This window comes from Saccopteryx leptura, chromosome X, assembly GCF_036850995.1.
Source record: "Saccopteryx leptura isolate mSacLep1 chromosome X, mSacLep1_pri_phased_curated, whole genome shotgun sequence".
In the NCBI taxonomy this organism is placed as follows: Eukaryota; Metazoa; Chordata; class Mammalia; order Chiroptera; family Emballonuridae; genus Saccopteryx; species Saccopteryx leptura.
Window position 1 is genome coordinate 124,162,858 of NC_089516.1, and position 24,373 is coordinate 124,187,230.

Sequence of the window (24,373 nt, forward strand, 5' to 3'; positions counted from 1 at the left end):
GCTGTGGTACATTTACGAAATGGAATACTACTCAACCATAAAAAGAAGGAAATCTTACCTTTTACAACAGCATGGATGGATCCGTTTACTTTTGCTTATGTTTAAAATTGTCCAAAATAATTTGTGACAAAAAGCAAAATCAACACAGAAACACAGTATTCTGAAACATCAGTATACCTTAACAAATAATGGTTTAATATTTCGTGAAATGTTCACAAAAGATTTTCAGTTAATACAACTTATCAGAAAACAATTTTTAATCCAGTGCAACAAATACAGTTTTGACACATGTAATTAAATACAAAAATTTATTCGTTTTTTATAACAACATTATTTTCAGTAAGCCTGTGGTACAAGATCACTCAATATTAAACTCTGGTTCTTAGCCTTTCTCACCAAAAATTAAACTAAAAAACCTAAATTACCCAAGGATATAAATCAACAAATTCTAAGAGAAAACATGAGTCTTTTGAAGCACATGGTTTAAGACATGCATTTTAAACAAAGTAAATACAAAGAATATGCTGAAGTATATTGATTTCAAAACAATTCATCATGAACACAAAATGCCATTTTAACTAACCTTCTTTTCACCTCTTTCCAGAAGAGTTGTAATGTCTTCATCTGTCAGGTCATTTTCTTTAGAAGCAAAAACATGGGTGGCTCCATGACGTATCATTTGCAACATTTCCTCTTTTGCCAACTTGTTAGACTGTTGGTCAATGAGTCTTCCTAATAGTAAAAATAAAATTTGCATATATCCAATTATATTCCAGAGAAAGCATGGCATAATAGTTCTAACAACACATTACTATGTTTATCCATAAGTAAAGCTTTATAAAAACAGAAAATTAGTGAGATTTAAGTTATTTTTTAATGAACAGCCCTACAAGTTTTTCTCTACCATACTTTTTATTTCAACATAAATTTCATTCTGTAAAATTCAGTTAAAACTCAGAAGGAAAGAAACATTTTTTCAAATACCAATTCCTTTTTTAGATTCAGTTTCTCTGTATGGAAAGGCACCCTCAAGTACATGTTTAAAACAATTTAACTAGAAATTTTGTCTGTTAAATAATATCAGGTTACTTCAAAACACATACCATTGACATTCAGCTATAAGCTAGTGATTCTTAACTAGCATATAATGGATGCAAGGCTTTAGTTTAAGATTTAAATTAGCATTTTGTTGCAAAAATTGATATTTTTCTCTAGGTTTGCAATTTCGGTCAATTTTCATTAAAAATAATCTCTTTTGAAGACAACTGCATGCATTTTTGCAAAAAAAAAAAAAAAAAATCCAAAACACCTGATTAAGTTTATACATATAAATACCTTGTTGTATGACGATTGAGTCAAGCCTCAGTTTTATCTCAGCTCTTTCTACAATCCTTTCTTCAACAGTGTTGTCAGTGATGAGACGGAACACACATACTGGCTTCTTCTGACCAATACGATGTGCTCGATCCTAATAGAAACAATTCTGTTAAGATGTTGGGTATTCTCAATAAAACATAGTATGGCCACCATATGCTATAAAATTCTGAAAATAAAATTTGTTCCTGATCTCTTTATACCTGCTACTTCTGAAAAAAAACTGATAACTATAAAGGAATTAAGAAGTATAAATTGGTAGTTATAAAATAGTCACAGGGATGTCAAGTACAGCATAGGGAACATAGTCAAGAATATTGTGATAACTATGTATGGTGTCAGGCAGTTACTGGAAATATCGAGGAGAACTCTTTGTAAAGTATATGATTGTCCATCTACAATGCTATACACCTGACATCAATACAAAATAATATTTAAAGTAAACTGTAACTTAAAAAAATATCTAGCGGCCCTGGCCAGTTGGCTCAGCGGTAGAGCATCGGCCTGGCGTGCGGGGGACCCGGGTTTGATTCCTGGCCAGGGCACATAAGAGAAGCGCCCATTTGATTCTCCACCCCCCCTTTCCTCTCTGTCTCTCTCTTCCCCTCCCGCAGCCAAGGCTCTATTGGAGCAAAGATGCCCCGGGCGCTGGGGATGGCTCCTTGGCCTCTGCCCCAGGTGCTAGAGTGGCTCTGGTCACGGCAGAGCGATGCCCCGGAGGGGCAGAGCATCGCCCCCTGGTGGGCAGAGCATCGCCCCTGGTGTGCGTGCCGGGTGGATCCCGGTCGGGCGCATGCGGGAGTCTGTCTGACTGTCTCTCCCCGTTTCCAGCTTCAGAAAAATACAAAAAAAATATATCTAGAGACCCCTGGAATCAAAGAAATCTGTAAATATTCTATTGCAGTTCTAATGGAAATTTTCCAGAAGAAAAGCAAAAAAAGCCCTAACATACAACCTAGCAATTTCATTGCTAGGTTTTTAATGCAAAGAAAATGACAACACTAATTCAAAAAGAATAATGGACCACTATGTTCCCTGCATCATTAGTCAAAATAGCCAAGATGTGGGAGCAACCTAGGTGCCCATTGATAGCTGAATGGATAAAGAAGATGTGGTATTTTTTTCAATGAAATATTACTCATCTATTAAAAGGAACTCTTGCCACTTGCAACCACAAAGATGGACCTACAGGATATTACGCTAAGTGAAATGAGTTGGACAGAGAAAGACATTTGTATGATTTCACTTATATGTGAAATCTAAAAAGCAAAACAGAAGAAGACTCATAGATACAAAGAACAAACTAATGGTTGAAAGAGCAGGTGATGAAGAAAAAGATTAATAGATTCAGAGGTTCCAACTTTCAGTTATAAAATAAGTCACAGTGGTGTAATATGTAGCATAGGTAATATAGTCATCATTACAACTTTGTAGACTTATCATGGTGATCACTTTGTAAGGTGTGCAAATGCTGAATCACTATGTTGTATACTGGAGGCTAATATAATATTGCATGTAAACTACAAATGCAGACTTAATTAATATTTTAAAAGATAAGGACTACAGGGAGCTGAAAGATTCTTAAGTTACTAAATAACTAAAGATGCTAAAGCCAAATATCTTCCACATGAGCAGAGTTTTGTGAGCGACAAAATAGTTAAGAAGGGTTGCTGTGGTAGCAAAAGTCAGCTTTATCTCATTACCAAACAGTTCCCTTTACTTCCTGAGGAAATTTAGAAATCTGTAGTAAAGGGTCATATAAATTAATTGGATACTAATAGCCTTACTATATGTTGGTCTAGAATTGGCCCTATGGCTTATAGTTGATAAAGGTGACAGGTGGCAAGTTCTGATAATATAAAAACATCTAGGGATAGTGTTCTTTAAAAAAAAAAACACAGAGAAAACTGTCAGAGCAAACAGGCGAAGGAAAGTGGGTAGTTCAGAAAAAAAATCAAAGAAACAAGGTTCAAAACAGCCCTTGTACTAAATATAAAAACATGAGAGCCCACCTTCAATATGGTACACTGAAAGAGACTGCAACATCTCTACACATGTTTAAAATTTCAAACTAAAATCAGTGAATCATGAAACAGCTGCACTCCACTCTAACAATTTTATGGAAATAAAGGTTATTGTCAATACATTTTCCAATTCAGTAACACTGTTGTAACTTACTGAGGTGGCTTGTTCCTACTTAGTCATATCAAACAAGTAGTTCAATACCATGTTAAATTAATAATTTGCCAAAGTTATGTTAATTTTATAATATCCCGATAGTCAATATTTTTCCATTCTCTATTATAAAAGAAAATGAAGGACTTCTAAGCTGTGCCTCATTGGCATAGGGCTTCCAAAGATAGTCAATTGTCCCATATCATCTTGGGATTTTGAATGAATAGCTGTTTTGAATTGTCTTACTTCTGAAACTATATTTATCTTAAAATGTGTTACATAGACAAAAATTGCAGTTTCACTTCAGTAAATGACACCATGATGAAAGGTAAGAGAATCAGTTCCCTGAAAAGTAATTTTTTTTTTAATGATAGAATAGTTTCTGATATTGTCCTTAGGAACCAAATGTTTCCCTGGAATATTTTCCTTTGTACATTCTTACTTTATCACCCCAAACGTTTTATTACAAAAGTAAAAATCCCACTTCTCCCAACTGCAGTACTAAGGATCTTAATATATCTAATTGTTAAACAGAATAATACTGAGAGATTTTTCAACCCTCCTCATTAAAACATGTATGTGTCCTCTTCAATATTTTGAAGTGGGAAAAAACAGCATTCTCTTTTATGACAAAAGCCAAAGTTGACACACAAATGCTATAGTTAGATTTGGGGTATGTCTGTCTTCATTTCCTTTGTTTGTTTTTGCAATTAGCACATTTGTAAAATAGTTTGTTTTCCAGGATAATCTAGTTTAACATCTACAAAACTTCTGAAAAATTGTTATCTTTTTACCATAAATTGCCTTTGCGCTATATAAATAACAATAGCAATCTGAGTAAAGATAAATTTCTGACATCATTAAAGATCACTAACCATAGCTTGTAGGTCCACCTGTGGATTCCAGTCTGAATCATATAGTATAACCACATCAGCACTGGCCAAGTTAATTCCAAGACCTCCAGCCCTGGTACTCAGCATAAAGATGAATTTACTGCTACTGGGAACATTAAAGGCTTCTATTGCTTCCTTTTTTTAAATTCACACAGAGATGGAAGGAAAACAGAGAAGAATCCAATTATATTTTAAAAGTCCTTAAAAATAAACATTTTAAACATGCAAACTCAAAACCCAACTTTATACTATTTTTGTACCTTCTAAAATATTTAAACATTTATCTATCTATACACTGGAATGTGTAAATTTCTGTAGAAAATATATTACACAAAGTTCCTAATCTTTATAAGCTTACATCAATAGAGACAACCTTAGAACGGTCATATAAACAAATTTACCTAAGCAAGTAATGAATCATTTTAATTACTTTAAAACAATAATAATGAAAATGTTTTAATTGAATGGGAGCTGACATATATCTAAGGGGCAAAATTCCAGATATCTCAATTTCATTCCTATTAGTTTCTGAGGGATTAATAAAGAAGGTATAATTTAGGAGACCAACCAAGAAAGAAAAAGGTTTAGAAATGGGAATGAGAGCAACAGATAGGGGAAGGTAAATAGATTTCTTTCCATCTGGTGAAAAGGGGCAAACAAAGAAGTAATGAGGAAAATCAGGAAGGTAATCGAGGGATATTTAGTAAAGGGTCTTAAAAATTATTGGGATGTTAATACCCTTACTACATAAAGATCTCATACAAATTAAGTAGCAAAAAAAAAAAAACAACAACAGCAAAACCCCAAGAAAAATGAGGAAAAAAACCAGACAATACACAGAACAAACACAAATAACTAAAAAACACAAGAATAATGTTCAATCCACTAGTAATCAAATAAATACAAATTGAAACATAATACCATTTTTTGAAGATTACAAAATGATAATACTCAATGTTGACGAAGGGGGCGGTGAGACGGGCACTCTCATACATTGCTGCTGGGAGTGTAAATTGGTACAACCTTTCTGGAAAGCAATTTGGCAATATGCATCAAGAGTCTTAAAAATGTTCATACCCTTTGACCCAGTAATTCCACTTCTAGGAATTTATCCTAAGGAAATAATCAGAGATGTGCACAAAGATTTATGTATAAGGACTTTCACTTTATCATTATTTATAATAGTGAAAAACTGGAAACAACCTACATGATCAACAGTAGAGGGATAAATATTTATAGTATATCAATAAGATGAAATATTATACTAATTTTTTACAATGCAAAAATTGTAAAAAATTATTTTACAATGCTTTTATATTTACTGATATAAAATAGTACAATTTGATGTTGAGTAAAAAGTATCAGGATACTAAACTTTATATATAGTGCATAGAGTATGTTAATTACAATCTTTTAAAATGCATATTTATATATACTTATATTTATATATTTAATACATACATTAATATACACATTAAAAGATTGGCCAGAAATACTTTATTTTCCAAATTTCCTTCAGCAATAGAGCATTATTGTTATAATCACAAAATATAGAAAGTTACAATTTTAATGAATGGAATGGCATGGTCAAAAGTTGCAGGCAGAAAAGGTGACTCCCACTGCCACAGTCAGTATAGCAATGTAGAGGGGGCAGTATAGAAAGCAGCGTGGTGTAGTGAGAGGCAATTTGGTGTAGAGGAAATAGCAAAAACCTGGGTGTGAATCATAACTCTACCATTTATTACATATGTGGATCTGAGCAAGCATTTAACCTCTCTGAGACACAGTTTCAAGTAGAGACAATTCCACCAATACTTGACGGGGCTGCTGAAAGGATTCAACTGGAACTATAAGTTGCCTAGCTTACAGCAGACAACTATAGCTTGACAAATATTAGTTGCTTTCCCTATAAAAGTGAGGATGCCAATTAAGTGAAAGTTACAGGAACTGAGTCAGAGGAAGACCAAACACAGCTGAATTTAGCTGTAGCAATGGAGAAAGGGCAAATCTGTGAGCTGTTGAAAAGAACTGTTTATTAACAACTGGTAAATGATTAAAGTAAGGAATCAAATATGGTCTTCCCCTTCTTATTGGAAAAATAATAAGAAATGATTGAAATGATTGTGTGGACAACAACATAATGGGAAAGCAGGGCATTTCCAAAAAAAATTAAAAAATGAACAGCTCTGACTTTGTAGTATCTAAAGTCAACACATGCAATTTAAAGTTTCTGAAGGGAGAACATTATTTGAAATTTTAAGACAACAGAAGAATTTGTTTATAACTAAGTAAAGTCCACATGTTTATGAGCAGAGAGATCAGTCAGAAGTCAGAAATGCAAATTGGCTAGGTAAAGTCAAAAAGCACCTACCCTCCTGCCTTAGTATCATCTTCATTCCAGAAAGAAGGGTCATCTTGAATGGTGCTATATGGCCTTTGCTTAAAGTGGATTTAGAGAAACACATTCTCAGGAATAAATCAGCAAAAGCCCCATAAAGCTTCAAGTTACCGTTTCAGGAAGAGTAAAATACTATAGGGCAGGGGACAGTGTAAGCTTTGAAATGTCCCACATTTGTAAATGTTGATGCAAGAGTTTCCCCAGAGTGGGTAGCACATAAACCCTTAATATGAAAAGGGCCTGTGTGTCTGCTGTCGGCACTATCCTATGCTCTAGCCAGGCTTCAATGAGGTACTCAGGGACACAGGACCCCCTGCAGCTACAAAAGGAGTCTATGGTTATGGGCTGAGTCTTTGTTGCCTGATAAGGGGCCCTACAGCTGAGAGGTAAAAAGGTCGGGGTACAATTTCATGACATGCGGCACATACTGCACTATACAATTTATAAACTGCATTCATACCTATTATATCCAATGGTCCTCACAACGTTGTCAGAAAAAAGAAGCCTAGGTATTAAAATCACCCTTAACACAGTTAAAAATACTGAGGCTCAGAGAATTAAATGACTTGCACACACTACAAAGTGGTGGAGTTGGTGCTAAAATTCAGGTCTTCTGAAACCAAGTTCAATGCATTTTCCACTATACCATGAAATCACGATCTTTGCCCAGAGCATGAGTACAGATTTAAAACAGAGGCCAAAGACAGATTCCTGAAGGATCACAGAAAAGAGAAGATAAATTAGCAAAGCCCTCCCCAAAAAGTGCTTTAAAAGGTTTAAAATACATTAGACCCATGACATTCGTGAAGAATAATCTAAGATCTACAAGAATTTCCAAATTTGAGAAAGATACTGGGTGCTAGTAGGCTTCCTCACTAGCTGACTCTTTACTGCACACCATATTTTTAGTATTTATTCCAAGATCCAATGCATGATCAGCACCTCTACCTATGTTATCCCATTTCAGTTTTACAAAATCTCTGTAAGACTGAGATTATTCCTTTTACAAATTATGATGCTTCATGAGTCTTTAGGGTTTCTCATAAAGTGGAAAAATCTCGACTGTTAAACTCCACGAATGGTGAGGGTCTACTGTAGGAGGCAAATCAAGAAAAGAAAATGACATAAAATCAGAGGTTAAAGAGTAAACTAAGAAACAGTAATCAAAAGGTCAGAGATTGCAATGATTAGAGGAAGTAAGGATGTAATGGTGTAGTATCCTTTAGATAAGTGAGAATGTTTTTGAAAAACTTGGAAAAAATAATTGGTAAAGAGTCAGTGTAATGGAAGCCGAATAGAAGATCTCAGAGAGAAAGGAGTGGCAGTGAGAAATTCAATGCACTTCCCTAAAGAAAAGGCCAAAGGTCAAAACTACCTAATGATGAAGGCAAGGCTTAATTAAACTCTAAGTTTTGATGTCTTATTTTATTTTTTCATCCTCACCTCTCTTTCTTCATGTGGGGTTTGTCCATCCAGTCGACAATATTCATAACCACGCCACATACAATAATCCTCCAAAATGTCCAGTAAGCGAGTCATTTGGCTAAAAATGAGAACCCTTGAACCTGAAACATTTAACAAAAAAGTTATTCAACTTCTGTAAAACTTGTATTTTGAAAGTTATACAAATAAAAGTAAATATCATATGCAATATAAATATATATAGCACATGAACATTCCACTAAACACACACACACACATATACGCCTTCAAGGGATGCTATATAGAATTATTCATTTGTTAAGTTATGGATTTTGATGGCCTTCAAAATCCTGCACACATACTGAGACGATTTAAAGTCTTCCTTTACCCTGTACTGAGGATAAGCAATGGGTCCACACAATCTTTCACTGGACTACTGCAATAGTCTTCCAACTAGTCTCCTCTTTCTAGTCTCTCATCCTTAGTAGATTCCCCTATACTGCTTCTAAGGTTCTCTTCCAAAAATGCAACTCTGTTTGCGTCACTTTCCATACCCAAGTCTTCTATGAACTGCCCTGAACCCTGCCTTGCCTTTGAAAGAGCCCAAATTCCTGAAAGTATGGTTTAAAAAGCCTTTTGCAATATGGCCCCATCCATCCTCAGATTCATTACTGACACTCTACCCTAAATACCATAAGTTCCACATTCTCGTGTCTCACTGCTCTGGAAAACCCTTCCTCTTTTTCCCATGAGTTACTTTTATACATTTTTTTGTGACAGAGACAGAGAGAGGGAGAGAGAGAGAGAAACAGATAAGGACAGACAGAAAGGGAGAGAGATGAAAAGCATCAATTCTTTGTTGCAGCACCTTAGTTGTTCACTGATTGCTGTATCATATGTGCCTTGATCAGGCAGGGGAGCTACAACAGAGCGAGTGACCCCTTGCTCAAGCCAGCAACCTTGGGCTCAATCCAGCAACCTTGGGCTTCAAGCCAGTGACCTTTGGGCTCAAGCCAGTGACCATGGGGTCATACCAATGATCCCACGCTCAAGCCAGCAACCCCGTGCTCAAGCTGGTGAGCCTGCACTCAAGCCAATGAGCTTGCACTCAAGCCAGCAGCCTCAGGGTTTTAAACCTGGGTCCTCTGCATCCCAGTCCAATGCTCTATCCACTGAGCCACTGCCTGGTCAGGCACTCCTATAAATTCTTCAGGGCTCACCTCAAATGTCATCTCTGTGACCACTTCCCCAACTCCTAGTTTCTCAACAAATCACAGAACTTATCACAATGAACTGTAACTATTCCTCCTCACTATACTGTGAGTTCCTCCAAGGCAAAAAATTTTGTGTGTGTCTTATGTATCTTTGTACACCCAGCCCTAAGACAATACCTAGCAAATAGTAAGTGCTCAACGATGTCTGCTGAAGAAATGAATGAATAAGTGTTGATTATGCAAAATGTTCTTCAGATGCAAGTCAATACTGTTATTTCATGTTAATAGAAAGATTTGTTACTCACCTTGTTCTTTGAGTTTGGCCAATAGTTTATCAAGAACTACCATTTTACCACTGTTGGTGACAATGTGCTCATCAGTAGTGTAAGGTGGACCAGGTTCAGCACCATCAAACAGATAAGGATGATTACAACACTTTCGTAGCTGCATCAGAATGTTTAAGAGCCGCATCTTGTCCATCTTGCCAGCAGAGTTTAAAACATCAATATCTTTCATCAGGATTTTTGTATACCTAAAATTTTAAACTATGATTAATCACTGATTATTAGAAAGGTTCAATGCCATCAAGAAGTGTCCCTTTGGAGATCAGTTTAGATTCCCATTTAAAGATAAACAAGACTTGCTCTGGCTGGGTAGCTCCGTTGGTTATAGTGTCGTTCTAATACACCAAGCTTGAGGTCAGGGCACATACAACAATCAACCAATGAATGCATAAATAAGTGTAAAAATAAATCACTGTTTCTCCCTTCCTCTCTCTCTCTAAAAATAATTTTTAAAAGATAAACAAGATTTGAGAGTAAATCTTATCAGTAAAACCAAAAAAGTAGTGAAGATTGAAATATTTTTACCTGTTTGTTGCCTATAAATTTGCTTCCTCCTGCTTTTTCCATTACTAGAAATTGTAATCAGCTGGTAACTATTCAGATAACTATATCTGATAATTATTCAATACCTACAATGGCTAAAATTGGCATCCAACCTTTACTTGTTCAAGCTAAAAAGCAATCACAATTTCTTATACCTGTCTTCATAGGTTATTTTTTCCCCATTCTAAAAGCTCTTTTCATTGTTTTTCTAGACATCCATCCAGGCAAAAACAGAGCCGTGTATCCACTTGAACAGTAAGAATATTTAATTATAATAAGAGCTATCCTATACTGAGTGCAAGTGCCAGACATCATGTCAAGGGCTTTATATGAATTATCTTATTAAATCTTCACAGAGACCCTGGCCGGTTAGCTCAGTGGTAGAGCATCGGCCTGGCGTGTGGAAGTCCTGGGTTCAACTCCTAGCCAGTGCACACAGGAGAAGCGCCCATCTGCTTCTCCACCCCTCCCCCTCTCCTTCCTCTCTATCTCTCTCTTCCCCTCCTACAGCCAATGCTCCATTGAAGCAAAGTTGGCATTGAGGATGGCTCCACGGCCTCCACCTCAGGCACTAGAATGGCTCTGGTTGCAATGGAGCAACACCCCAGATGGGCAGAGCATCACCCCTTGGTGGGCATGCCAGGTGGATCCCGGTCGGGGGCATGCAGGAGTCTGTCTGTCTGCCTTCTTTCTTCTCACTTCAGAAAAATACAAAAAAAATCTTCACAGAAATGCTGAGATATGTCCTAACATAACTCCATTCTATAGTTACAAATGCAGGCAGCAAAGAGAAGTGAAACAACTTACTCAGGGGCACAGAAAAGGACAAAGACAGGTTTGAGTTTATGTCTGAGTCCATAAAAATATATTCTTCACCACTACCATATACTGGTTTCAATAGCAGAGAAGTCATTATATATTATATAATCTAATTTTATTTATATAAGCAACATTTTGCTTCTCTTAGCAGCATGGTTGCACTATTAATGTCTATTTATGATTCCTTGTGACTCCTCTTGTCAATTTTCTGCTTTACTTGTATTTATCAAACCATTCCAGCTTGCACTTTTGTAATATACACAATCACTGATATTTTCACCCATGTTATTATTGCTGATTCTTATTATAGTTATTACTATTTTCAGTGATGAAAAAATAAAATGTGTCAGTGGCATTATCCCCTTTAACCTTGACATCTATCATCTTGATAAGTTTAATATTATTATCCTCATTTTACAGAAGGGAAACTGAGGTTATATAACTTGTCCAAGCTAAATAGCTACTAAGAGAAAAAGCACAGGACTGAAACACGGGTCTATTGACTTCAAGGCAAATGCTCTTTCCTAAAGGTTAAATAAAATACTCACCAATTTTGTATTGAAATATTTGATATTTGAACTACTTAATTTGCCATTTAAATATAAGATGTAACTTTTGAACTAAAGGTATAACTGAACCACTACAAAGCTAATTTTAATAAATCCTTATACATAAATAAATTCTAATAAAAATAAAATAGCTCACCATTCTCGCTGCATTTTACTCAGTCCCAAGTAAATCTTTATTTCCTTTTTAGGAGGCAGGCTCTTCTCTACATCAGTTTTTATACGACGTAACAAAAATGGTTTTAAAACCTAAAATGTTACAGGTTTTATAAAAGTTTGTCAGACATTTAATATATAAACCTAAATTAGACATACATAATCTGATAGCATAAAATACATTAAAAATTAAGACAAGATTACTGACTATTCAATGACTATGAAAGAGCTTTTTAAAAATATACTGTCTTATAGGATTTCTAAACCTTAAAAGAAATCTGAAATCAGAGTATGGATCACAGAGTTGCTAAATGTAAAATAAAAATTCAGGTAATTTCAAAATGGTTAAATATATGAACAAGGAGAAAATGGGTCAATGTTAAAAAAGATACAAATGAACATAGTAAAAAAGAGTGTATACCTGCAAGACAGATTCTACGGGAAGAAAATAATGTTACCATCTATAAAGTACATGCAATGTGCAAAACACTGCACCATAAACATCACATGACAAGTATTGAATCTTTACAATAAACTTTTTAGGGGAAGTGATTATTTTAATTTTAAAAATATCACCAGAGTTACTCGGCTAATAAGTGGTAGAAGCAGAAATTCCAACCCAGATCAAGCTGAGTCAGCAATCAGCTCAGTCCCTGATTGCTGTCATGAGCTGCTCAAGTTCCTTAATTTTTCCTAGAATGTTTCCTCATCCATTCATCCAACAATATTTATACTTATGGTATGTATGTGTATAAATATATTATATATGCCAAGTACTTTTAAGTGGGGATAATGATACCTACTTCTAAGGCTACTGTGACAATTTGTGGTAGTACTTGTGTAAAATTTAACCACTGGAGACATTAGTAAATTAGAGCTATTATTATTAGAGATCTATGGCAGGGAAAGAAAACAGAGAAGCAAAAGCAGACTTCTAGTTTCTGGATTGGGCCTCCTAAATTTGTCTAAGGGAGATTCTTAAGTGTTTAAACTGTCTGTGAGATATTTAAGCAGAAGACTCAGAAGGCAATGGAATATATAAATCTAGAGCTTAGGAAAGAGGTATGGAGAAAAAAAAATTGGGAGTTATAATTATATAAGTAGTAGCTGAAACTATAGGAATGGATCCCCAGGGAGAGTGTGTATGAAAAAGAAAGTCAAAGACAAAGCCCTACAAAACACTAAATTTTCAGAAACAGACAGAGAAAGAAAAGGCCATAAAGGGAACTTAGAGTAGCAAAGAGGTAAGAGAAGGGAAAATCCATTCTGCACCGCAGAAATCAAGCAGGAAAGAGTTTCAAGCAGGAACAATAGTTAGCAGTGCTAAACAACACAGAGAAGCCAAGATACTGACCAAAAGGTGTATCCTGAATACAGCAACTTGAAAATCATTGAAAACTTGTGAGGTAAGTTTCAGTTGTATGGAATGGACAGAAGCCAGTGGTCAGTGGATTCAGAAGTGGATAAGACCCACACAAGACAGAAGAAGCAATTGCTAGAGCTGACCAAGTTTGATATCTAAGGCCCAAATGTACTACAACTTATATAACAAGATTCTTGGAAGATTTGCTCTCTATCTCTCCCCCGCTCTCCCTCCTTCATTCCCTCCTTCCCTCTCTCTCTAGCTAAAATCAATAAATATTTTTTTAAGAGAGCAGACAAAAGTTAGCAAACATGCATCGGCTTCTACATCCTTACAAAAGTCCACTAAGACAATTTTTTTCTTAATTTAAAAGTGTATATAAAAAGGAGTGAATAGCAGATTAGATAGTAGGGATGGAGAAGATCAACTACTCTTTTAAGAAGCTTTGCTATAGGCCCTGGCCGGTTGGCTCAGTGGTAGAGCATCGGCCTGGCGTGCAGAAGTCCCAGGTTTGATTCCCGGCCAGGGCACACAGGAGAAGTGCCCATCTGCTTCTCCACCCCTCCCCCTCTCCTTCCTCTCTGTCTCTCTCTTCCCCTCCCGCAGACAAGGCTCCATTGGAGCAAAGATGGCCCGGGCCCTGGGGATGACTCCATGGCCTCTGCCTCAGGCGCTAGAGTGGCTCTGGTCGCAATAGAGCGACGCCCCAGATGGGCAGAACATCGCCCCCTGGTGGGCATGCCAGGTGGATCCTGGTCCGGCACATGCGGGAGTCTGTCTGACTGCCTTCCCGTTTCCAGCTTCAGAAAAATAAAATAAAAATAATAAATAAAAAAATTAAAAAAAAAACTTTTCTATCAAGGAGGAAAAAAACAGAATCACAGAGAGAGACACACTGCTGAGAGGGTCCTGTTTTGTATGTGTGTGGGGGTGATAGGGTATAGGTGTGGGTCTGAATTTAATAAGGGAGATATTGAAAATGTTTACACAGTGAGGGAAATTAGCTATTACAGAGGGAGAGGTAAAAATTCAGTTAGTAAAAAGGATAAATCATGGGTAAATGTCCATAAGGAAGCAGGAAAAGATGAGATCCATGGTTCGCATTAGAAAACTTAGCCATTGCCTAGAGAAAGAACACATATTCCACCCAGACAGAAGGTAACACACATGCAAATAACTCTTGGAAGATGGAGATCACTGAAGGAGTTCTTACCCCAGTGACTTACATTTTATCTTTGAGAAAGGAATAATGTGATTTGCTGAGAAAGGAAGAGGACATGGAACATCTCGGATAGACATCTTGGAGAGATTGGGGAAGGTGTGAAATAGCTATCATATTATAGAAAATTGGAAAGAATGTTGTGGAAGGCCATGTTAAAAGATCACTAGCCTCATCAAATCCCAGTTTATGTTAGGGAACATGAAATTATAGTGGCCCCTACCTATGCTAGTAAGTGGTAGAAGCAGAATTTAAACCCAGAGGATAGAGACACTGTTACATTATTACAGATTAAGACTTTCAGAGAAAAATGGCAAATCAAGAGACCAAGGGAATTTTGGAGCAGTATTAGCAAAAGAGTGGTCCAAGGGATAGAAAATGGGCTCATCACTGGGTACAGAAAAAAGTAACAAAATAACTAGGCTGATGGGTGGGGAGAAAAAGCAGAAGTCAAGAGACTGGAGATCTCTGTAAGGTAAAAGAATAAGTATAAAAAGAGTTACATGAATGAAAGGTTTCAAAGGATATGAGAAGTTATCAGAGAATGTAAAATTGGTGTTTAATAAAAGTGAAGAAGTCACCTCCTGATGAACAGATGACAGGGAAGAGAATGGATGGAGAATAGACCTGCAACATAACTTGAGCCTCAAAGGAAGAGTTCTACACAAGACAGTGGAGACACAGTGACTGAAAAGTAGCATTAGGTAACTAGGAGAGTACTGAGAGAATGCTCTTGAGGTCCTGTGGGATGTGGAGAGTGAGCAGCCTCTACTAGAGAGGACCTATTACTCCCCATTATCCACTGGGGAAAGCATTGCAGAGAGACGCTGAGGAAATAGTGCAGATTGTTTCCCAAAGAGACTGCCAGAATTGTTGAAAGAAAGAAGCGGTGAGACTGAACCAAGAGGCAAATCCACACTTCAAACAGATTCTATGGCAGTTTGTTTCTTAGTTTGCTCATATATGTTTAATTACTAAATTTTCTTATCTACTATTACTTACTGCGTGAAGTCTTTCAACAAGTTTTTGATCACCAAGACAATTTTTAGTGTCAAACCAAGAATCAAAGTCCTGTGGAGGGGTGAAAATTCTGCAGTAAGTGCAGTTTGTTTTCTTTCCTTTTTTTTTTTTTTTTTTTTTTTTTTTTACAAAAACTCAATATTCTATAAACTCTTATACAATTGACACAGCAATAATTCATTTTAAAAAGCACTTTCAAAATGTTAACTGTGATAGCCAATATTATTTACTTCTAAAATAAATAAAATACTGCATAACAGTTAACAAAATTTGAACCCCATTACACAGAAACTCTATCAGCAGATTTTCCTTAAAACACTTTTATTAGGCTTCCCATAACACTATAACATTATATCTAGTAGAAGTATAAATATAGAATTGAAGCATATAATAGTAATGAAATGTTAACCAAACAATAAAAAACAAACAAAAGTAAGATAAGGTATACAAACCAATGGATAGCTGAACTTGGTGCTTTTATTATCAATATCAGTAATGAGGAAAATCAAGTTCCAAAGTCCTTAAATCATTCAATTCATAACCATATGTTAATGATAAAAATCATATATACCATACATTTACAAAATATGTTTTTTCCAAATTGCATACTATGAGCTCTTTAGTACTCACCAAATGTTTAATGTCTACGATAACCAAATAACATTTTAAAGACTTAACCTGACAAACCAGTCTACAGAAAGCCCTACCAAATTAATTAAAAGAAATTTGTGAATGCACTGCTCTGAAATCAGCCTATCTCATATCATAAATTGTGGCAGCAATGTGACATAAGCAAAATTTAACAGGCATGATAATCTCAAAGGAAAAAAAAAAACATTATTCCTCTAAATATCCCATTTGAAAAATTTGTACTTAACAACTCTTTTCTGTGAAAACTTAAACTCACAGATAAAGAATTACAATAAAAAAGAATTATAAATTTCAAGCTACATTATATGCTTGAAAACACATGCTTGTGAACATAACAAAACTAGACTTAAAACTTACATCTGCAGAATTAAAGACATCAGGCAATAAAAAGTTGAGTAATGCCCAGAGTTCATGCAGGTTATTCTGCAGCGGTGTTCCAGTTAGGAGCAAGCGGTTAGTTGACTTGAATTCACGAACAATCTCTGAAAGCTAGAAAAAGAATAGTTATGTTAGCATTGCATTATTTATTAGAATACTCAACATTCAATTCTTTATTCAACCAATATATTTCTGAATAAAATAAAATTAAAAAATGAATTGTCTATGGAAAAATATTATAGTTCAGGTGACATAGCCACAGTAAAGCACAACTGAACAAAGTACTCTAGGCATTTCTACACTTACAAGAATGCAGATCATAGTTATACCAGAGACTATTACACTACTTCTAAAAATTTATCTTCTCCATTTTGGATCCACAGAAACAGCCATAACTCCGTGGAATTCAGGCTAGTCATTTTATACAATAACATCCTGTTCACCCTCTCAATCATGTCATCTACATGACTAGGCCAAGTTCTTACTTGACCTGGTTGCAATTTTTAAGCACCAGAGTTGAGCCCAATTTCCCTGACATATTAGATTAATTTTGGAAATATATGATCACCAAAATGAAAGCACAAAAAGTCCAAAAGAACAGTAATCTTATCAATAAAAATACATATTTTTATAATGCTCTTAAACAATTATTCTCTAGCATGCATCCTTTTATCAGGTATTAGTTCCAACTTGAAATTAGTATGATCCACTTGGTGCTTTTGCTCCAGTTCTGTCCCTGTTTCTCCCAAAGTAGCCCAGTGATCCAAATAGAGGTTCATCATAATAATTGATGCTTTTCCTACTGTTGATGGAGTTGAATGGCAAGAAATATATTTTTCAGTGTTAACACCACACTCTAATTCACACAAGTCAGATAATTCCAAGAAATGTTTTTTCTAGTCCATATAGCCCATCAATAAATATTAATCAATTTAAGTAACATCTGCACAAAAATATTACCAAAATATCAAAATGCTGCAAAACAGAGAGTTAGGTTGCAATGGATATAGCAAATGAACACCCAATTTTCATATTAAAAACTGTGCTCAATTTTTATTTGTTTTATATTCAATAATTTAAACTTTAAAACCATTTTTAAAAATGGATTTTCATTTATAGTCCATAAATAAAATCACAGTCTTCTGTCAGTTTTTTATTTTGAATGCAGAGAAGTAAACAAACACATAACAGTTCAAAGAAAATTTTAGTGACAATATTGGGAACTGGCTTACCTTAGATTTTTCATTCTTTATTCTGTGAGCCTCATCAATGACTAGGTATCGCCAATGAAACTTTTTAAAAACAGATTTTTCTTTAATTACCATCTCATAAGAAGTAACACAAACATCCCACTCTCCTGGCATCATTTCATCACGAATAAAAGCAGCCTAATACAAAATAAAGTTCCTTATATTAATGAGTATTCTGAAAATATTATCACAGACTCAAATATCAAGAGAAGACTAAGAATTCTAACAGATATTGGGAATCATTTGGACTCATCCATTTTAGAGATGGAAAAAGGCACAAAGATACCGTATTTCCCCATGTATAAGACAATGTCATGTATAAGACACACTTTTAATTTTGTGGCCCAAAATTTGGAAAAAAAAGTATTACATAAAGTTATTGAACTCAAGTTTTATTCATCTTAAAATTCAGACAACTCCTCATCTGCGTGAAAAAGCAGGAAATGCAAGTAAAATAACCTACAACTACTATATAAGACGCACCCAGTTTTTAGACCCCAAATTTTTCGGAAAAGGGTACGTCTTACACATGGGAAAATATGGTATCTCAAGTGTTAATTATTGGGATAACATGCTAATATAGTATTCGTCAACAAAAGACAAGCAAAGGCTTCCCTTAAACAAGTACAGCATATTCAATGAATTCAGAAGTTCCTATCAGCAAGGTGATTACATTGTAGGCTCTCTCTCCGTACCACAAGGGGTCTAAATGCACGTAGGGAAAGTAACTATTTCTGAATACCATATTCTTAGCAAGATCTAAGCCAGGGGTCCCCAAACTACGGCCTGGCCCGCGGGCCGCATGTGGCCCCCTGAGGCCATTTATCCGGCCCCCACCGCACTTCCGGAAGGGGCACCTCTTTCATTGGTGGTCAGTGAGAGGAGCATAGTTCCCATTGAAAAACTGGTCAGTTTGTTGATTTAAATTTACTTGTTCTTTATTTAAAATATTGTATTTGTTCCCGTTCTGTTTTTTTTTTTTTACTTTAAAACAAGATATGTGCAGTGTGCATAGGGATTTGTTCATAGTTTTCTTTATAGTTCGGCCCTCCAACGGTCTGAGGGACAGTGAACTGGCCCCCTGTGTAAAAAGTTTGGGGACCCCTGATCTAAGCATTACCAACATGATATAGTCTCAACAAATGGAAAAAAAACTCATTATACATGATGATTTCAACTTTTTGAGATTTCTTGTATGTTCCTTAGTTTCTAGGAGGGACAAGTCTTATACTTGTTAGAGGTCATAAAAGGCTCTTCAGGTTTTTATGAACTTTCTGATGTTATGAAGCTATGAATGTGACTTTATAGAAGGGGACTTTCTCTGTCTAGTACACAGTCTATTTAAAACTGTGAGACTATTTAAAACTATTTTTAAACCTTCACAGACAGTGGCCAACATGGTACCCAAGCGGACTGATAGCATTTTTAACTTGTATGAAATGAACTTCAGATGTTATGAGTCAAAATAAAACCACAGAAGTTATGGAGAGCAGCAAAATCTATTTGAAGAGGGTCTGATTTGTATTATAAATCTGAAATTACAGCACATAAACAAAATTAACTATTCACTGCAAAGTCTTTACTTCAGTAATGCAGCAAAATACTGAATGTAGAACTCATTCAACAAATATTCACTGAGTGTCCACTATGTATGAAAGGATTGCCTGACTTTAAGTAGAGGACAGGGGGGAAAAAAGCCTTTGTAGAAATCTCAGTTTCACCCTAGGAAGTGATCATACTAAAAAAGTTAATTAAGACATTAGGGAATGGAGACAAAAATAAAGGGAACCAAGGCTCCAGACCTTATTCAGTCCTGCAAACACCACCTAATTCTTGTTTGATTTTGTGAAACATTCAGTTTAATGGTTCCTCCTACAGTTCCATGGAACATATGCATATTTTTTAATTAAATTAACTCTGTTTTGAAATTTGTTAACTACCTGAAAGACTTAAATATCTTGACAAAACATTTAAGATCACAAAATCCAAAAGCTCCCATTTAGTAGGTGACAAAATTAAGGCCCTTCAAGATCTACTCAAGACTTTGACCAGATAACTTGGTTGGATAGAGCAGTGGTCCCCAACCTTTTGTGGGCCACAGACCAGTTTAATGTCAGAAAATATTTTCACAGACCGGTCTTTAGGGTGGGATGGAAAAATGTATCACGTGACCGAGACAAGCGTCAAGAGTGAGTCTTAGACAGAAGTAACAGAGGGAATCTGGTCATTTTTTTAAAATAAAACATCGTTCAGACTTAAATATAAATAAAACAGAAATAATGTTAAGTTATTTATTCTTTCTCTGCAGACCGGTACCAAATGGCCCACATACTGGTACCAGTCCTCAGCCCGGGGGTTGGGGTCCACTGGGGTAGAGCACTGTCCAAATAAGCAAAGGATGTGGGTTCAATCCCCATCCAGGGAACATACAGGAACATATTGATGTTTCTGTCTCTCTCTCTCCCTTCCTTTCTCTCCCTAGAATAAATTTAAAAAAAAAAATTTTTTTTAAATCTACTTAACATCCCATAGCAAAGCCAGAACTTAAACCAGATCTCCTGTTTCAATGTCCATGATCTTTGATGTCTCTGGAGTAGAAAAGGAAAAGGGGTCAAAAAACATGTTTGGGAATCATATGTCTATAGACTTCAAGACTACATTAGCATCAGACATGACCAGGAATACCTCTAATAATTTTCCAACTCAATTTAAAAACTATCGTAGCCTAAAACATATTTTTATTATTAAAATATTCACCTCATAAAATGTTTACAGAAAGTCAGGAAACCAGGAAGATCCAATATATCTATCCTATGTGGTAGCAAGACTCAAATCATCTATACATAATGATCGGATTTTCTCAATACATACTAACATCAATATCTTAAGTGTTGAATAGGGCACATTATTTATTTAATGAATAATTATTGTTTTTCAAACTCTTTTGACAATGGCCCATAGTAAAATTACCTTTTAGGTTGCAATCCAGTATACATATACATGCTCAAGTGTATGTACACAGAAAAAAAAAAGCAATACATAACCTTACTATGTATAAAACCCTCTACTATTTTCTACTCTATTCTATCTCAATGTATAAGAAGTTGTTGTCACCACGCATTAAAATTAATTCCCAACCTATTAGTGGCAATTTGAAAAATGCTGTTTTAAAGATTGGTTTTCAAAATTAAAAAAGCTTTGAAGTTACCAGAAGAATGCCAACTTCCCAGGGGATAGAAATAGGGCAGTCACAAATTAAATGCAGCTACTCTTTCTTTAAAAGTCATGAAATATTGCCGGGATGCTTCCATGAAACTTTTGGATTCCATATGATATAGTTGAAAACCACTGACATACCTTTTTACTGAGATGTCATGAAAACACAAGCCTAGATATTTCTCTTTTGCTTATGATCTTCATCAAGAAATCATTCGGCAAAGAAAATGAATACTTTAGAAATACAAAGTTTAAAAGAAGTGGTATGACATACGAATTTTTAAAACATGCAATATCTGACTATATAGTCGGGTGCACTGACCTTTTTCCTTAGATTGTCAAAGAAAAAAATGACAACAGCCAATACAACAATAGGTGTGAATACACCATCTGGTGTGAATAAATCAAAATTATACCCATTTTTTTTGTCAGATCTGCAAAATATATTTTTTGGTGTGCTGCAGAATTTTAGCAGTTTATATGTGCCATGAGATGAGAAAGGTTGAAAATCACTGCATTAAATAATAGTAGTGATTAGAAAGAGTTCTAGGTGACTAATCTGTTACTGAGAATATTAAGCATAGGGCAAAATCAAGCCTAATTTTAAACATATGATTTCAGGATTTCAACATTTAAATTATTTATGTTCAATTTAAATAAATTTAATTTTTCTTCAAGCAAAATGATAAAAATAAAATTACTTATTCATTAGGCTATCACTCTTTTGAAAATATATTTTTATAATCTATTTAAAATAAGTAAAATAGAATAAATCTTTACACTCTGTGCAGGCAAAACAAAGACAAACTTTAATAATATGCCTCCTAAGCTGATTATTTATTTTGGTATTTTTGCACAATACATTATTTTTAAATTAATTCTACACTCCTAAAATAAGTGTGGCCTACTAGACTGACAAATGGATAATTTAAACAAGAGCCCAGAGTTTTTTATATTATTTAAGAATGCATGCAGACATATATTTTTTCTATTCAAAGACCAAAGCTGAAAGCTATGTATGTCTATGAATAAACACAAAATACAAGGATCTCATAACAAAGAGAAAAGCTCCCATTAATATGTGTGTACCCATACATGTGTGCATGTATACAAGTCAAAGTCAAAAGTCAAAAACTTAAACACAAAACCTTAATTATAGAAATTAACACATTTCTTGTGTAAAATAACACAACTAATAGAGTTATTAATAAGATACATTATTAATGAAATAACTTTTTTAACTAAAGTCACTTAAAAGTGCGACTCAAACATCCTTAAGTTAATGAGCTACTTAAAAGTAAATGCAGATAAGCATAATAATGGATTGTCGCCTTGGCTGGAAAACTCAGTAGGTTAGAGCATCCTCCTTGATGCACAAAGGTTGCCAATTTGATCCCTGGTCAGGGCATATACAGAAATAGGTCCATGTTTCTGTCTGTCTGTCTCACTTTCTCCCTTCCTTTTTCTCTGAGATCAATAAAAAAATATTTAATAGTATTTATTTAAAAAATGGATTGTCTGTTATTAGTAGGTAACAAATCCACCACATAGAAGTGTTGTGAGAATGTGAGAATGAAATTATTATATAAAAAGCACTAAAACAGAGCCTTAGAGTAAGCACAAACTAAGTATTTAGTAATAGCCATCAACTTAAATATATTTGATGGCAATAGTGTGCAACCTAACCTCACAAACAATGTTTTTGATTGCTTTTTTAAACCTGTTTCTCACTTACTCTCACATCCTTGTCTCCGAGGAAACAAATGACACGGAGAGATGGAACCCATCGTTTAAATTCATTCATCCAGTTGTGTAAAGTAGACTTTGGAACTAAAACCATGTGAGGTCCAGGAATGTTTCGGTAATGTTTCAGGTAACCAAGCAAAGCAATTGTTTGTAAAGTCTTCCCAAGACCCTGCATTTTCATCGCAAGACAAAAAAAAATCCATAAACATTTTTTTTACTTAATAAAACATTTTGTTAGTAATGACATCACGAAAGACATTTGTCAACTATTTCACATAGGGAAAAGATAAAAGATTTGTTTTTAAGTATATAACCATTCCAATTCAATAGTTACTGTGAGCAAAAAAAGAAACCAAGAATTTGAAATTACAATGTTGTTCAACAAGCGCTGACTGGGTAGCTCAGTTGGTTAGACATCGTCCCCAAAACACCAAGGTTGCAGGTTTGGTCCCCAGTTAGGGCACGTACAAGTATGAATGAATGAATGAATGAATGAATGAATGAATGAATGAATGAAAGAAACAACAAATCAATGTTTCTTTCTCTCTCTCCTCCTCTTCCTCTCTCCCTCTCTCTCTAAAAATCAATTTAAAAAAATAGCTGCTTAACAAAGCAACTCTCTACTGAGAAGATTTTACTCCTAAAAAAGCAAGCAATCTACTATATTTTTCTACCAATTGCAAAATTAAGAATTTTGGGTGTGCATTTCACAAAGACACATTTCTTTTACCACACTGCCTAGATACCCATGTTTTTTCCCATTGTCCCCAACACTACAGCACAGGCATGAAATATTCAAACTATGCATCTCAAAGGGCAGGTGGCTCTGTAGGAGTATCACACACCCTTGAAGATCTAAGGAACCATAAAAGAACAGAACTTAACAGAACTCTTAAGCCATAGAAGACATTAGAGATTATCCAGTCCAGTGGACTTTTAAAAATAATATATTAACCACCTATGAACCTACTACCTAACCCATGGGAAAGGGAACATGTTCTTATGCTGCACAGCCTTTTAAAACAATTTCTAAGTTTATCTCAATGCAAGGTATGTATTTTCTTTTATAAACCTAAACTTAAATCTATTTTTATAGGGTTTAGCCTGATATTTCACTTAATGAGATGGATTTTATGTATGCTACGCATCACGCATCAAAAACTTAAAATGTTTATATTCCTAAACCAAGTAACTCCACTTCTAGGAATCCTATGAAAATAATTTGAGAGGTACAGAGTAGCTAAATTACAAAGGTTCTCATAATAGCATTATTATAAAAGACATACACTACATCAACTGATCCAAATGATTGACAATAAGGGAGGAGATGAATAAAATGATGGTACTTCCCTAGGATTAATTATGTAGTAACTAACAATTATTTTTAACAATATTTAAAGTATATGGAAAAAATTCATGAATGTGAAGAAATCAAAATACCCAAAATATAATCTTAACTACTCAAAATAAATACATCTTAAAGAAAAGGACTGAAAACAAATATGTTCAAATGTTAAATGTGGTTATTTATAGATAGCAAAATTATAACTTACTTTTAATATATTTTTTGAGCTTTTTTCCCCAATTTTTCTATACTCCTTTCTCTTTTTAGCAATTAAATCATAT

The 24,373-nt window shown here is 34.9% G+C and overlaps 1 protein-coding gene across 6 annotated transcripts in view; it reads right to left on the reverse strand.

Annotated features, from left to right (window-relative positions):
* Positions 1 to 24,373, reverse strand: part of SMARCA1 (SWI/SNF related, matrix associated, actin dependent regulator of chromatin, subfamily a, member 1) — a 109,153-nt gene that overhangs the window by 73,558 nt on the left and 11,222 nt on the right. For 4 of the 6 annotated variants that reach the window (XM_066356377.1, XM_066356380.1, XM_066356382.1 and 1 more), the window contains exons 6-16: positions 22,737 to 22,916; positions 17,768 to 17,923; positions 16,515 to 16,646; positions 15,489 to 15,557; positions 11,888 to 11,997; positions 9,782 to 10,008; positions 8,284 to 8,405; positions 5,520 to 5,555; positions 4,425 to 4,577; positions 1,336 to 1,468; positions 584 to 732 (exon numbers count right to left, since the gene is read on the reverse strand). In XM_066356377.1, the coding sequence (XP_066212474.1) occupies positions 584 to 732; positions 1,336 to 1,468; positions 4,425 to 4,577; positions 5,520 to 5,555; positions 8,284 to 8,405; positions 9,782 to 10,008; positions 11,888 to 11,997; positions 15,489 to 15,557; positions 16,515 to 16,646; positions 17,768 to 17,923; positions 22,737 to 22,916 (1,467 nt within the window). The remainder of the gene's footprint in view (positions 1 to 583; positions 733 to 1,335; positions 1,469 to 4,424; positions 4,578 to 5,519; positions 5,556 to 8,283; positions 8,406 to 9,781; positions 10,009 to 11,887; positions 11,998 to 15,488; positions 15,558 to 16,514; positions 16,647 to 17,767; positions 17,924 to 22,736; positions 22,917 to 24,373) is intronic. The other 2 variants (XM_066356378.1, XM_066356383.1) reach the window with 1 other exon arrangement.